Source organism: Pimephales promelas, chromosome 14 (assembly GCF_988280905.1).
Source record: "Pimephales promelas chromosome 14, fPimPro1.hap1.1, whole genome shotgun sequence".
Taxonomy (NCBI): domain Eukaryota; kingdom Metazoa; phylum Chordata; class Actinopteri; order Cypriniformes; family Leuciscidae; genus Pimephales; species Pimephales promelas.
The window spans coordinates 22421924-22433791 of NC_142782.1; the positions used below are offsets into that span (position 1 = coordinate 22421924).

The window sequence follows — 11868 nt, forward strand, 5'->3', positions numbered from 1 at the left end:
TTTGTTTACTAATTGTTTAATTCACTTATGCATATTTTGTTTTCCCTCAATGAAAGAAAAGGTATCACTATTTTAGTGCCCTTGTACATTACATGTAATTAGTAATAACTTTAAATTAAGCATAATCCTAACCCTAATTACTTTAAGAAGGTATAATTATACTAACAAGCACACCTTAAAAGAAAGAGCAAAAAAAAGTTAAATTGTCTTAAAAATAAGCTTTTGGGTTTAAACATGTTTGATTACATTTAAGTTCCACCAATCCAGTAGTTTGTGAATAAAAAACAGTAATAAAGTAAATTTAAAACATGTCTTTAATTATCCAGCTTTTTATTTATTTAAAATACAGCTATTAGGATGAAAACCTTTTTGTTCCTGAATGTGGGTTTGCCTAATTAATTGCAGATGAATGAGGCATTTTTAAAATGGCCAGTGAAATATCAGCCCAACACAAATCTAACAGGAGCAGGTGCTTTTACCTTAACTGTTGTCAAAAAAGTGACGTAGTACTAGAATATTCTACATAATGGTAATTTGTACTACTTATATTAATCACTTTTAAAAAGGCACCGTTAATAAATGTTTGCCTGTTTGTTTCTGCGCTAAATCAAGTAGGCCTAAAATCCAAACAGCTGTCTAGTCATATCAAACGTTAAACCTTGAGTAGTAATGAATTGCTTTAAATTGTGAAAGTCTACATTTGTGACTATGAAACTATGAAATAGTTGATGTAATATATATATATATATTTATATATATATTATAAAAACTTAAAGAAAAACTGATGCTAAAGATAGAATTGCTTCATAGAACCTTCAGAGTAAGTGCTAAAATATTATTTTAGATATACATACACAGAGTACTATTGCTGACTTTGCATAATATCTCTTATTGCAGACACTTTAGTTGGCTAAATTTCACTTCATTGTGTGCCCTTGTTCTGGCTAGAACGGCATAGTAACTGGTCTGGGGTTTGGGTCAAGGAATGGGGTCATAAAACACCTAGATAAGCATACGTGTATGTAATACAGTGAGCTTGATTTCTATATTTTTCCTTACCACATTCAAATAATGTGCATAAATGTCTGAAAATTCTTGAGTAATGCACAGATCCTGGCCATTTTTGTCATATGGAACATAGTCACACACCTAAGAGATTTTAGTCTGATTTAGTCAAATACCTTTTAAAATTTGATATAATATTACTAATTTGGATAAGAATCGCAATAGTAACTTGCCTGCACTGTTAAAGCCCAACTAATTTATGCAGTTCTAACAAATGAATGATGTAGGCTAAACGACATCCTCACGAGTCGTTTTAAAAGTTTTCTATCACGCTGCGCTAAAAGACTGTTAACATAAAATAAGCCTGATCGCGAGCAGGTTTAAGCTTGCACACCTGTTGCTTTGAGAGCAAGTCCAGGATGAGCGTTGAAGAACCAAACAATCCAAGATCATGCCAAATCGCCATCAATCAAATCCAGCTAAGTGAGTTACGACGTACGAAGAACGGGCCCCTGAATTGAACAAGTGCTCTGATTTATTGGGTCAAAATAAGGTGATTCATTAAATGCTTAAATTACAATTCAAACGTAGAATTACAATCCAAATAGTGAAATCTATTACAATGAAATGCTTATTTTCATGGCATCAAATAGACAAAAATCTAAAGTGCAACACACACCTGAACACTGTTAATCTAAACACAATTGCTATTCAACTGCATTATGTATATAGAAACAACTGAGATTTCTGATTGTTTTGTTATGATTTTATAATCAATACTAATGTCAACTGCATCACTGGGATCTAAATTGAACTAATTATCCTAAAATTGCTGGTTCAAAAAATATTGGTCTCAAACAACTATCACTACATGTGCTCTTCAACTGTGTTGAGGTTTATGATGCACCTTATGATGTCTGATCTAACCAGTCTTGTTATTTTTTTTACTCCTTTTTGTTTCCCCATTTGGCCATCTTGTTGTTCACAGGTGTTTTTATGAACTTGCTTGACTTCATGTATCCTGCAATCTTCTCAAGACTCTGAAAGGGAACACAGTTATAATGGAGTTACTGGTTAATCCTTATACATTACAACTTGCATGTGACTAACTAATCTTTCTGTGTGATAAAAGCTGAATCCAAACCTCAAAGTGATCCAGGAAACATCTAAGATTTTTGTAGTCATCCAGGCATTCTGGGTCAAACATACGATGCTGATCCAACAGCTCGTACATGACAAAGTCCACAAATGTGAGCTACGGGATGAGACAGTGGGATAAGCATGTCAAATTATTTCGGACTATTTTAAATGGACAAAGTAAATGTGTTTTTGTGTACATAATACTTATTTACCTTGTCCCCAGCAAACCACTTCCTGTCACCAAGGAAGTCAGAGAACTGTTTTAGAGTTCCTGGCAGTTTCTCAATGTAACACGATTTGCCTTTGTCCTTTAATCACATTCAAAAAAGGATTACAAATCATGTTACCTTTTAAATTAACGAAACATTTTTATTATTAGTTAATCATTTCTAACTGTAATATATACATTTATACAATCAAATCACTCACAAAGTCTCCATAGCAGAGCTGGACAAAACCATTGCGGAAGTCCATCGCCTGGTTTTCCATGATGTCAACTCTCACCTGCTCTTCTTCAGTTTCCCCACCTAGAAAAATTAGATGGAGATGTTTTACTTTACTTGGACGACTGTTTACAGTGAAACAAAAAGAAGGAATGAACGAATCAAGTTCTCACAGAGGTTGTTTTTGCGGGCGATGTATCTCATTATGGCATTGCTTTGGACTACCTTTGTGTCACCATCCTCCAGGTAGGGCAACTGTGGTGAATAAAGGTGATGGTTAGTTATTGCATGTTATATTGCACAATTAATACTACAGTGTAACTTACATTAGGAAAGTCCATCCCAAGCTTCTCTTTCTCATTGAACCAACAGCTTTTGTCATAGTTGGGAGCTGAAAGACAAGAATGTAAAATCAACTCGCCTCGTCACTGTGCTTTTTATATGGAAGATGTCTGTTGAGCAATGATGACCATATCTCACTTACCATCACCACAAGAATAGAACTTCTCCTCATACTTAGTACCAGTGTATTCCAACAGCAGACGGATTGGTTGAGCAAGCTGTATATGAAATAATAATAGCCATGGAATGCTATATAACTTCAGCTTGCTGAAAAATGTTTTTCACTCATGAAGTGATTAACAGAGGGTCGAGACTTCACAATGCATTTGATAATAATGGTAATGTTCTTATTTGCATATGAGGTGGCACTTATTGGACAAATACCTAACTGATATGTGGAAATATTGCAACGGATCTGCTGTAGATTTACAAATTATTATGAAGCATACAGTAAAATAATAATCACTCCAGCGGCCGGCTGCAGCCTTAAAAATGTTTTTTTCTTGAAGACATAACTTTTTAATGTCAAAACTTGTATTAGTCTCATTTGAAATCCGAAAAATTAAGAATGATTCTCGGACCAACCAGCAGTTAGCCGAGGGATATGGTAGTTTTTAGCCTGTCAAATGTTTGTGCAGTTTGCTGTGCCCCATTTTGATAGTTTCCCCCATACATTGAGACAAACAAGGCGCGTGAATGTTTTGTGACTACAAAATGTAGTTAATATTTGGTTGCTAAAGAATCGCAAGCTCTTAAACATAACAACAATGTTAAAACTGACATTAGGTCTTATAAACTAAAACAACAGATCAAGTGTAACGTAACCACACCCGAAACGGCTTCAAATAAACTGACAAAACTGGAATCAAAGTAACGCATCTGTGACGATGGCGAGACACTTCAAACGACAAAAAGTATCAAACTCATGTGCACCTCTGACTTTGCCAAACTAACAGTTAATTTCTAGAGTGTCAACTTGCAGTCCAAAAAATATGTTAATTCTAAACATGCTGCAAATATGGATTAGGTTTGACCGTTTTTAGACATGACAAACCACATTACTTATATTCGTGATAACTGCATGACTTTTAGCCTACGAGCAAACGACGAACAACAAAAAAAAATCGTCGAAATCAAATAAATATCAATCAAATGTTCAACAACAGTTAAAATTACGACTGTTTCTCACCCCGCGTATATCCCAGTATGCCAACTTCATTGCCATCTTGCAGCAAGAGCTTGGACTGTGCAGCGTTTCTGCTTCGAAGTGTATGCAGGTCAGAGAGTCTGCAGCGGAATGGAGGAGGGGCGTGCGTACACCACTCAAGTTAAAGGGATACACCCACACGATTATTGTTAAAGGGTTAGTTCACCCAAAAATGAAAATTAAGTCATTAATTACTCGCCCCCATGCTGTTCCAACCCCGTAAGACCTTCGTTCATCTTCGGAACACAAATAAAAATATTTTTGATTGAATCTGAGAGCTGGATCAGTCCTAGATAGACTGCCTAAGGGACTGGCTCTTGACGCCCCATAAAGTCATTAAAGAAAAGGTTTAAATATTCCATGTGCCTACAGCGGCTCAATTATAAGTTTATCAAGCGACGAGACTACTTTTTGTGCGAAAAAAACATAAATAAAGACTTTATTTCACTATTCCATTACTTCCTTATGGGCGCATGCGCGAGAACAGAGACGAGGACGTTCTCATTCGACTACTTCTTGTTACCGGCTGCTCACCGCTTAGGAGTTTTACCGCCAATCAATTTAGTTGTAATTTCCTTTGCATTACATTTCACTCAAACAATTTTATTGAATTATACTAGTCATTTATGTTTTTATTTAGCCTATCTAAGTAATGTATACTTCATCATGTCATATGTTAAAGCATGATGTGAATGCAAAGACCTCAATACTTGGTAGACAATACACAATGACGGTAACATTTGATGGATCGTTTTTGTGTTTGAATGTGTCATTTTGAGCAGAAAATTTCCTCAAAATGTCACAAAATGGCAAGTTACTAATCCTGACAACAAAATCAATGATAGAACAGTGTAAATACAGCTGGAAACCAGTGAAAAATGAACCTCATTAATTATTCAAGGTCCAGTGCATGATGGGAACCCCAGTATCAGAAAAGTTGAGTAATTTTTACTTTATTTTATTGAGTTCATATTTATGCTTTCATTTCTACTCGCTTGAAGTACTGATATGGAATTTACTTCGTTTTTTTTTTATATTCTTGCCTGAACTAACTTTTTCTTGTAAATTACATTGGGTTTTTTTCAGTAGTATTTACCTTACCAAAAAATCTTTTTTTTCAGTGCTCTTAGTTGTTTTTTTGTTTTTGCCAACTTAGGGTATCTTATAATTTTTAATGAAGATAATGCAATCATGATGACCATGCCGATTATGACTTACAGTCCCTCATTGGTGCCATACACTGCAGACTGCATGTTCCCATCAAGGCCTCAATGAAGGGATTTCCCATCAAGGCACACAATGAAATGAGCTTTAAGCCTGAGGGTTGCACCTGACAGGGCCTGTGACATTGCATGTGCCATATTACACAACATTGCCAACATCAGAAAAAGAAAAAAAAAAGTTTAATTAAGCCTAAAATAAAAGACAAGACAAATTTGCAAAACTCTTATTTGCTTAGAGTTTTATTTCAATAGTTCTTTGTAAAGGAAAAGCCAGTTATTCAGTCATCTTTTTAAAAGAGATATTATGCAAGGTCAGCAATAGTACTCTGTGTGAAATAGTGTATTTTACTCTGAAGTTTATTTTGAAGCAACTATTTCTAGTGCATTTTTTCTAGTTTTTTTTCTAAATAGGCTACTATATTTTCTGTTGAAGACTCATATAGGGAACACATTTCACCCTGTGTCGTTTGTGTCACACACCCCTCATGCAACAAATAAAAAAGGAAAATTTGTCTCTACACTGCCCACCCCTGTATCACTGCTGTGTGCAGACTCTGTATGCCTTTCTGTACATGTGGACTCCTGTCAGAAATAAAGGGCATAGGCACAAGTATAAATCAATTAAAGCCATCAATTAAATTAAAGTACTTCCTCCAAAGAACAGTCATCTGAGAAGTTTTCTTCACTCCCCAGTGCAATGTGATTAACAACTCATGGCAAAATATTTTTACATTAACATAAGTTTATCAGTTTTTACTTTCACAAGACTTAATGAATGATTTACACAGTTTTGTTCTGCTTGTCTCCTGCAGTGAAACTGAATGATGACTGGGGTTGCATTACGCCTGGCCTGAGATCTGCTTTTGGGTTCCACAGACTGAAAGTCAAACAGGTTCGGAATGTCACAAGGCTGAGGAAATTATTTTAAGTTCACAACTATCACTTTGTAATAACACTGCTGACAGTAATTTTGGTTCTTTGCAGGCACCTCGGTAAGCTGAAATACAAGTTTGAACAAGAAAAAAAAAAGCCTCCTGTAGACCTGAAAATCATTGAAGTGCCTGGACCATCCACCAGTAAAGAGGAAAAACAAACAGAAAATTGTACTTTTCTAACTCGTGAACCTCACGTCCTTTGTGAAGATTTTATTAATGATTGCATTTTATGTTGCAGCAAGTAGGTGCGGTCACATTTGTGAAATTCGTGAAATTACACAGGCAAAAAAGTCCATTGACATAACTTAACTTAATTTTTTTTTTAATAAATGTGATATGTTTCCATGCATTTTGTTGAGATGTCTTTTCTTGTATACCCTATTGTGTATACAGTGATTATTCATGTTGCTTATGTATTATACTATTTGTTTGTGTATTCTATTCATTGATATTAATCTATTACTAGCTTCTTTTCCCAAGTGCATGAAAGTGTATGTATTAAAATGGATCTAAAATATGTAATAAACAATTCTTACCTTGTATTTGGTTGTTTGTTTATAATAATAGAAGTTAATGCTAACCATAGTAACAACATGAACTAATAATAAATAAATAAATAAAAATTGGTTCCTGGAGGCACCCAAAGCGGTTCCACACAGTGCCTAATATAAGAGTTCCTCAGGAAACCTGTGTGGTTCCTCAGAGAACTGCCCCCTTTTTAAATGGTTCCTAGAGGATCTACAGACGGTTCCGCCGGCGTGGCAAAGTGAAGAACCCCAAAAGGTTCCTTCAGACACCTTTTCTTTTTACAGTGCACTATTTGTCCAATAACCCACTATTTTTATAATGGCATAAATGCTACGTGGGATCTCAATATCTCGGCTCAGGAAGGGTCTAGAGACTCCGTTTTTGCACTCAGGTCTAAGTCCCATGGCTTTCCAGAAGATTGGAAAAACTTATTTTTTCGCACCAAAAAAAAAACAAAAAACGAAAGGGGTACCTAGAGACTAGAGCCTCCATTTTTGCACTTAGGTTTAAGTCTCATGGCCCTCTATCAGAATCCAGAGTGTTGAGAAGATTGGAGAAACTTAATTTTTCGCCCGAAAAACAAAAACAAAAGGGGTACCACTGTCGTTTTTTTTTTCGGGTCGAATTTTTGAGTTTTGATATCTCAGCTCTGGAAGGGTCTAGAGCCTCAATTTTTGCACTCAGGTCTAAGTCTCATGGCCCTCTATCAGAATCCAGAGTTTTGAGAAGATTGGAGAAACTTAATTTTTCGCCCGAAAAACAAAAACAAAAGGGGTACCACTGTCGTTTTTTTTTTCGGGTCGAATTTTTGAGTTTCGATATCTCAGCTATGGAAGGGTCTAGAGCCTCCATTTTTGCACTCAGGTCTAAGTCTCATGGCCCTCTATCAGAATCCAGAGTTTTGAGAAGATTGGAGAAACTTAATTTTTCGCCCGAAAAAAAAAAACGAAAGGGGTACCACTGTCGTTTTTTTTTTCGGGTCGAATTTTTGAGTTTCGATATCTCAGCTCTGGAAGGGTCTAGAGCCTCCATTTTTGCACTCAGGTCTAAGTCTCATGGCCCTCTATCAGAATCCAGAGTTTTGAGAAGATGGGAGAAACTTAATTTTTCGCCCGAAAAAAAAAAAACGAAAGGGGTACCACTGTCGTTTTTTTTTTCGGGTCGAATTTTTGAGTTTCAATATCTCAGCTCTGGAAGGGTCTAGAGCCTCCATTTTTGCACTCAGGTCTAAGTCTCATGGCCCTCTATCAGAATCCAGAGTTTTGAGAAGATTGGAGAAATGTAATTTTTCGCCCGAAAAAAAACAAAAAACGAAAGGGGTACCACTGTCGTTTTTTTTTCGGGTCGAATTTTTGAGTTTCGATATCTCAGCTCTGGAAGGGTCTAGAACCTCCATTTTTGCACTCAGGTTTAAGTCTCATGGCCCTCTATAAGAATCCAGAGTTTTGAGAAGATTGGAGACACTTCATTTTTCGCCCCAAAAAAAAAACATAAGGGGTACCACTGTCGTTTTTTTTTTCGGCTCGAAATTTTGAGATTCGATATCTCAGCTCTGGAAGGGTCTAGAGCCTCCATTTTTGCACTCAGGTTTAAGTCTCATGGCCCTCTATCAGAATCCAGAGTTTTGAGAAGATTGGAGACACTTCATTTTTCGCCCAAAAAAAAAAAAAAAACGTAAGGGGTACCACTGTCGTTTTTTTTTCGGGTCGAAATTTTGAGATTCGATATCTCAGCTCTGGAAGGGTCTAGAGCCTCCATTTTTGCACTCAGGTCTAAGTCTCATGGCCCTCTACCAGAATCCAGAGTTTTGAGAAGATTGGAGAAACTTAATTTTTCGCCCGAAAAAAAAAAACGTAAGGGGGAACCACTGTCGTTTTTTTTCGGGTCGAAATTTTGAGATTCGATATCTCAGCTCTGGAAGGGTCTAGAGCCTCCATTTTTGCACTCAGGTTTAAGTCTCATGGCCCTCTATCAGAATCCAGAGTTTTGAGAAGATTGGAGAAACTTCATTTTTCGCCCAAAAAAAAAAACGTAAGGGGTACCACTGTCGTTTTTTTTTCGGGTCGAAATTTTGAGATTCGATATCTCAGCTCTGGAAGGGTCTAGAGCCTCCATTTTTGCACTCAGGTTTAAGTCTCATGGCCCTCTATCAGAATCCAGAGTTTTGAGAAGATTGGAGAAACTTAATTTTTCGCCCAAAAAAAAAAAACGTAAGGGGTACCACTGTCGTTTTTTTTTTCGGGTCGAAATTTTGAGATTCGATATCTCAGCTCTGGAAGGGTCTAGAGCCTCCATTTTTGCACTCAGGTTTAAGTCTCATGGCCCTCTATAAGAATCCAGAGTTTTGAGAAGATTGGAGACACTTCATTTTTCGCCCCAAAAAAAAAACATAAGGGGTACCACTGTCGTTTTTTTTTTCGGCTCGAAATTTTGAGATTCGATATCTCAGCTCTGGAAGGGTCTAGAGCCTCCATTTTTGCACTCAGGTTTAAGTCTCATGACCCTCTATCAGAATCCAGAGTTTTGAGAAGATTGGAGACACTTCATTTTTCGCCCAAAAAAAAAAAAAAAACGTAAGGGGTACCACTGTCGTTTTTTTTTCGGGTCGAAATTTTGAGATTCGATATCTCAGCTCTGGAAGGGTCTAGAGCCTCCATTTTTGCACTCAGGTCTAAGTCTCATGGCCCTCTATCAGAATCCAGAGTTTTGAGAAGATTGGAGAAACTTCATTTTTCGCCCAAAAAAAAAAACGTAAGGGGTACCACTGTCGTTTTTTTTTCGGGTCGAAATTTTGAGATTCGATATCTCAGCTCTGGAAGGGTCTAGAGCCTCCATTTTTGCACTCAGGTTTAAGTCTCATGGCCCTCTATCAGAATCCAGAGTTTTGAGAAGATTGGAGACACTTCATTTTTCGCCCAAAAAAAAAAAACGTAAGGGGTACCACTGTCGTTTTTTTTTCGGGTCGAAATTTTGAGATTCGATATCTCAGCTCTGGAAGGGTCTAGAGCCTCCATTTTTGCACTCAGGTTTAAGTCTCATGGCCCTCTATCAGAATCCAGAGTTTTGAGAAGATTGGAGACACTTCATTTTTCGCCCCAAAAAAAAAAAAAACGTAAGGGGTACCACTGTCGTTTTTTTTCGGGTCGAAATTTTGAGATTCGATATCTCAGCTCTGGAAGGGTCTAGAGCCTCCATTTTTGCACTCAGGTTTAAGTCTCATGGCCCTCTATCAGAATCCAGAGTTTTGAGAAGATTGGAGAAACTTCATTTTTCGCCCAAAAAAAAAAACGTAAGGGGTACCACTGTCGTTTTTTTTTCGGGTCGAAATTTTGAGATTCGATATCTCAGCTCTGGAAGGGTCTAGAGCCTCCATTTTTGCACTCAGGTTTAAGTCTCATGGCCCTCTATCAGAATCCAGAGTTTTGAGAAGATTGGAGAAACTTAATTTTTCGCCCAAAAAAAAAAAAACGTAAGGGGTACCACTGTCGTTTTTTTTTTCGGGTCGAAATTTTGAGATTCGATATCTCAGCTCTGGAAGGGTCTAGAGCCTCCATTTTTGCACTCAGGTTTAAGTCTCATGGCCCTCTATAAGAATCCAGAGTTTTGAGAAGATTGGAGACACTTTATTTTTCGCCCCAAAAAAAAAACATAAGGGGTACCACTGTCGTTTTTTTTTTCGGCTCGAAATTTTGAGATTCGATATCTCAGCTCTGGAAGGGTCTAGAGCCTCCATTTTTGCACTCAGGTTTAAGTCTCATGGCCCTCTATCAGAATCCAGAGTTTTGAGAAGATTGGAGACACTTCATTTTTCGCCCAAAAAAAAAAAAAAACGTAAGGGGTACCACTGTCGTTTTTTTTTCGGGTCGAAATTTTGAGATTCGATATCTCAGCTCTGGAAGGGTCTAGAGCCTCCATTTTTGCACTCAGGTCTAAGTCTCATGGCCCTCTATCAGAATCCAGAGTTTTGAGAAGATTGGAGAAACTTCATTTTTCGCCCAAAAAAAAAAACGTAAGGGGTACCACTGTCGTTTTTTTTTCGGGTCGAAATTTTGAGATTCGATATCTCAGCTCTGGAAGGGTCTAGAGCCTCCATTTTTGCACTCAGGTTTAAGTCTCATGGCCCTCTATCAGAATCCAGAGTTTTGAGAAGATTGGAGAAACTTCATTTTTCGCCCAAAAAAAAAAACGTAAGGGGTACCACTGTCGTTTTTTTTTCGGGTCGAAATTTTGAGATTCGATATCTCAGCTCTGGAAGGGTCTAGAGCCTCCATTTTTGCACTCAGGTTTAAGTCTCATGGCCCTCTATCAGAATCCAGAATTTTGAGAAGATTGGAGAAACTTAATTTTTCGCCCAAAAAAAAAAAAAACGTAAGGGGTACCACTGTCGTTTTTTTTTTCGGGTCGAAATTTTGAGATTCGATATCTCAGCTCTGGAAGGGTCTAGAGCCTCCATTTTTGCACTCAGGTTTAAGTCTCATGGCCCTCTATCAGAATCCAGAGTTTTGAGAAGATTGGAGACACTTCATTTTTCACCCAAAAAAAAAACCGTAAGGGGTACCACTGTCGGTTTTTTTTCAGGTTGAAATTTTGAGATTCGATATCTCAGCTCTGGAAGGGTCTAGAGCCTCCATTTTTGCACTCAGGTTTAAGTCTCATGGCCCTCTATCAGAATCCAGAGTTTTGAGAAGATTGGAGACACTTCATTTTTCGCCCAAAAAAAAAAAAACGTAAGGGGTACCACTGTCGTTTTTTTTTCGGGTCGAAATTTTGAGATTCGATATCTCAGCTCTGGAAGGGTCTAGAGCCTCCATTTTTGCACTCAGGTTTAAGTCTCATGGCCCTCTATCAGAATCCAGAGTTTTGAGAAGATTGGAGACACTTCATTTTTCGCCCCCAAAAAAAAAAAAACGTAAGGGGTACCACTGTCGTTTTTTTTCGGGTCGAAATTTTGAGATTCGATATCTCAGCTCTGGAAGGGTCTAGAGCCTCCATTTTTGCACTCAGGTTTAAGTCTCATGGCCCTCTATCAGAATCCAGAGTTTTGA

At 37.4% G+C, this 11868-nt stretch overlaps 1 protein-coding gene across 1 annotated transcript; it reads right to left on the reverse strand.

The window, feature by feature from the left end:
* Positions 1-1522: 1522 nt before the first annotated feature.
* LOC120483215 (glutathione S-transferase Mu 4) lies at positions 1523-4263 on the reverse strand. The gene is made up of 8 exons (XM_039678171.2): positions 4120-4263; positions 3073-3148; positions 2915-2979; positions 2762-2843; positions 2575-2672; positions 2358-2453; positions 2150-2260; positions 1523-2045 (listed from the first exon to the last, which is right to left on the reverse strand). Exons 1-8 carry the CDS (start codon positions 4153-4155, stop codon positions 1950-1952), a joined length of 660 nt encoding a protein of 219 aa, XP_039534105.1. The 5' UTR covers positions 4156-4263; the 3' UTR covers positions 1523-1949.
* Positions 4264-11868: the final 7605 nt, after the last annotated feature.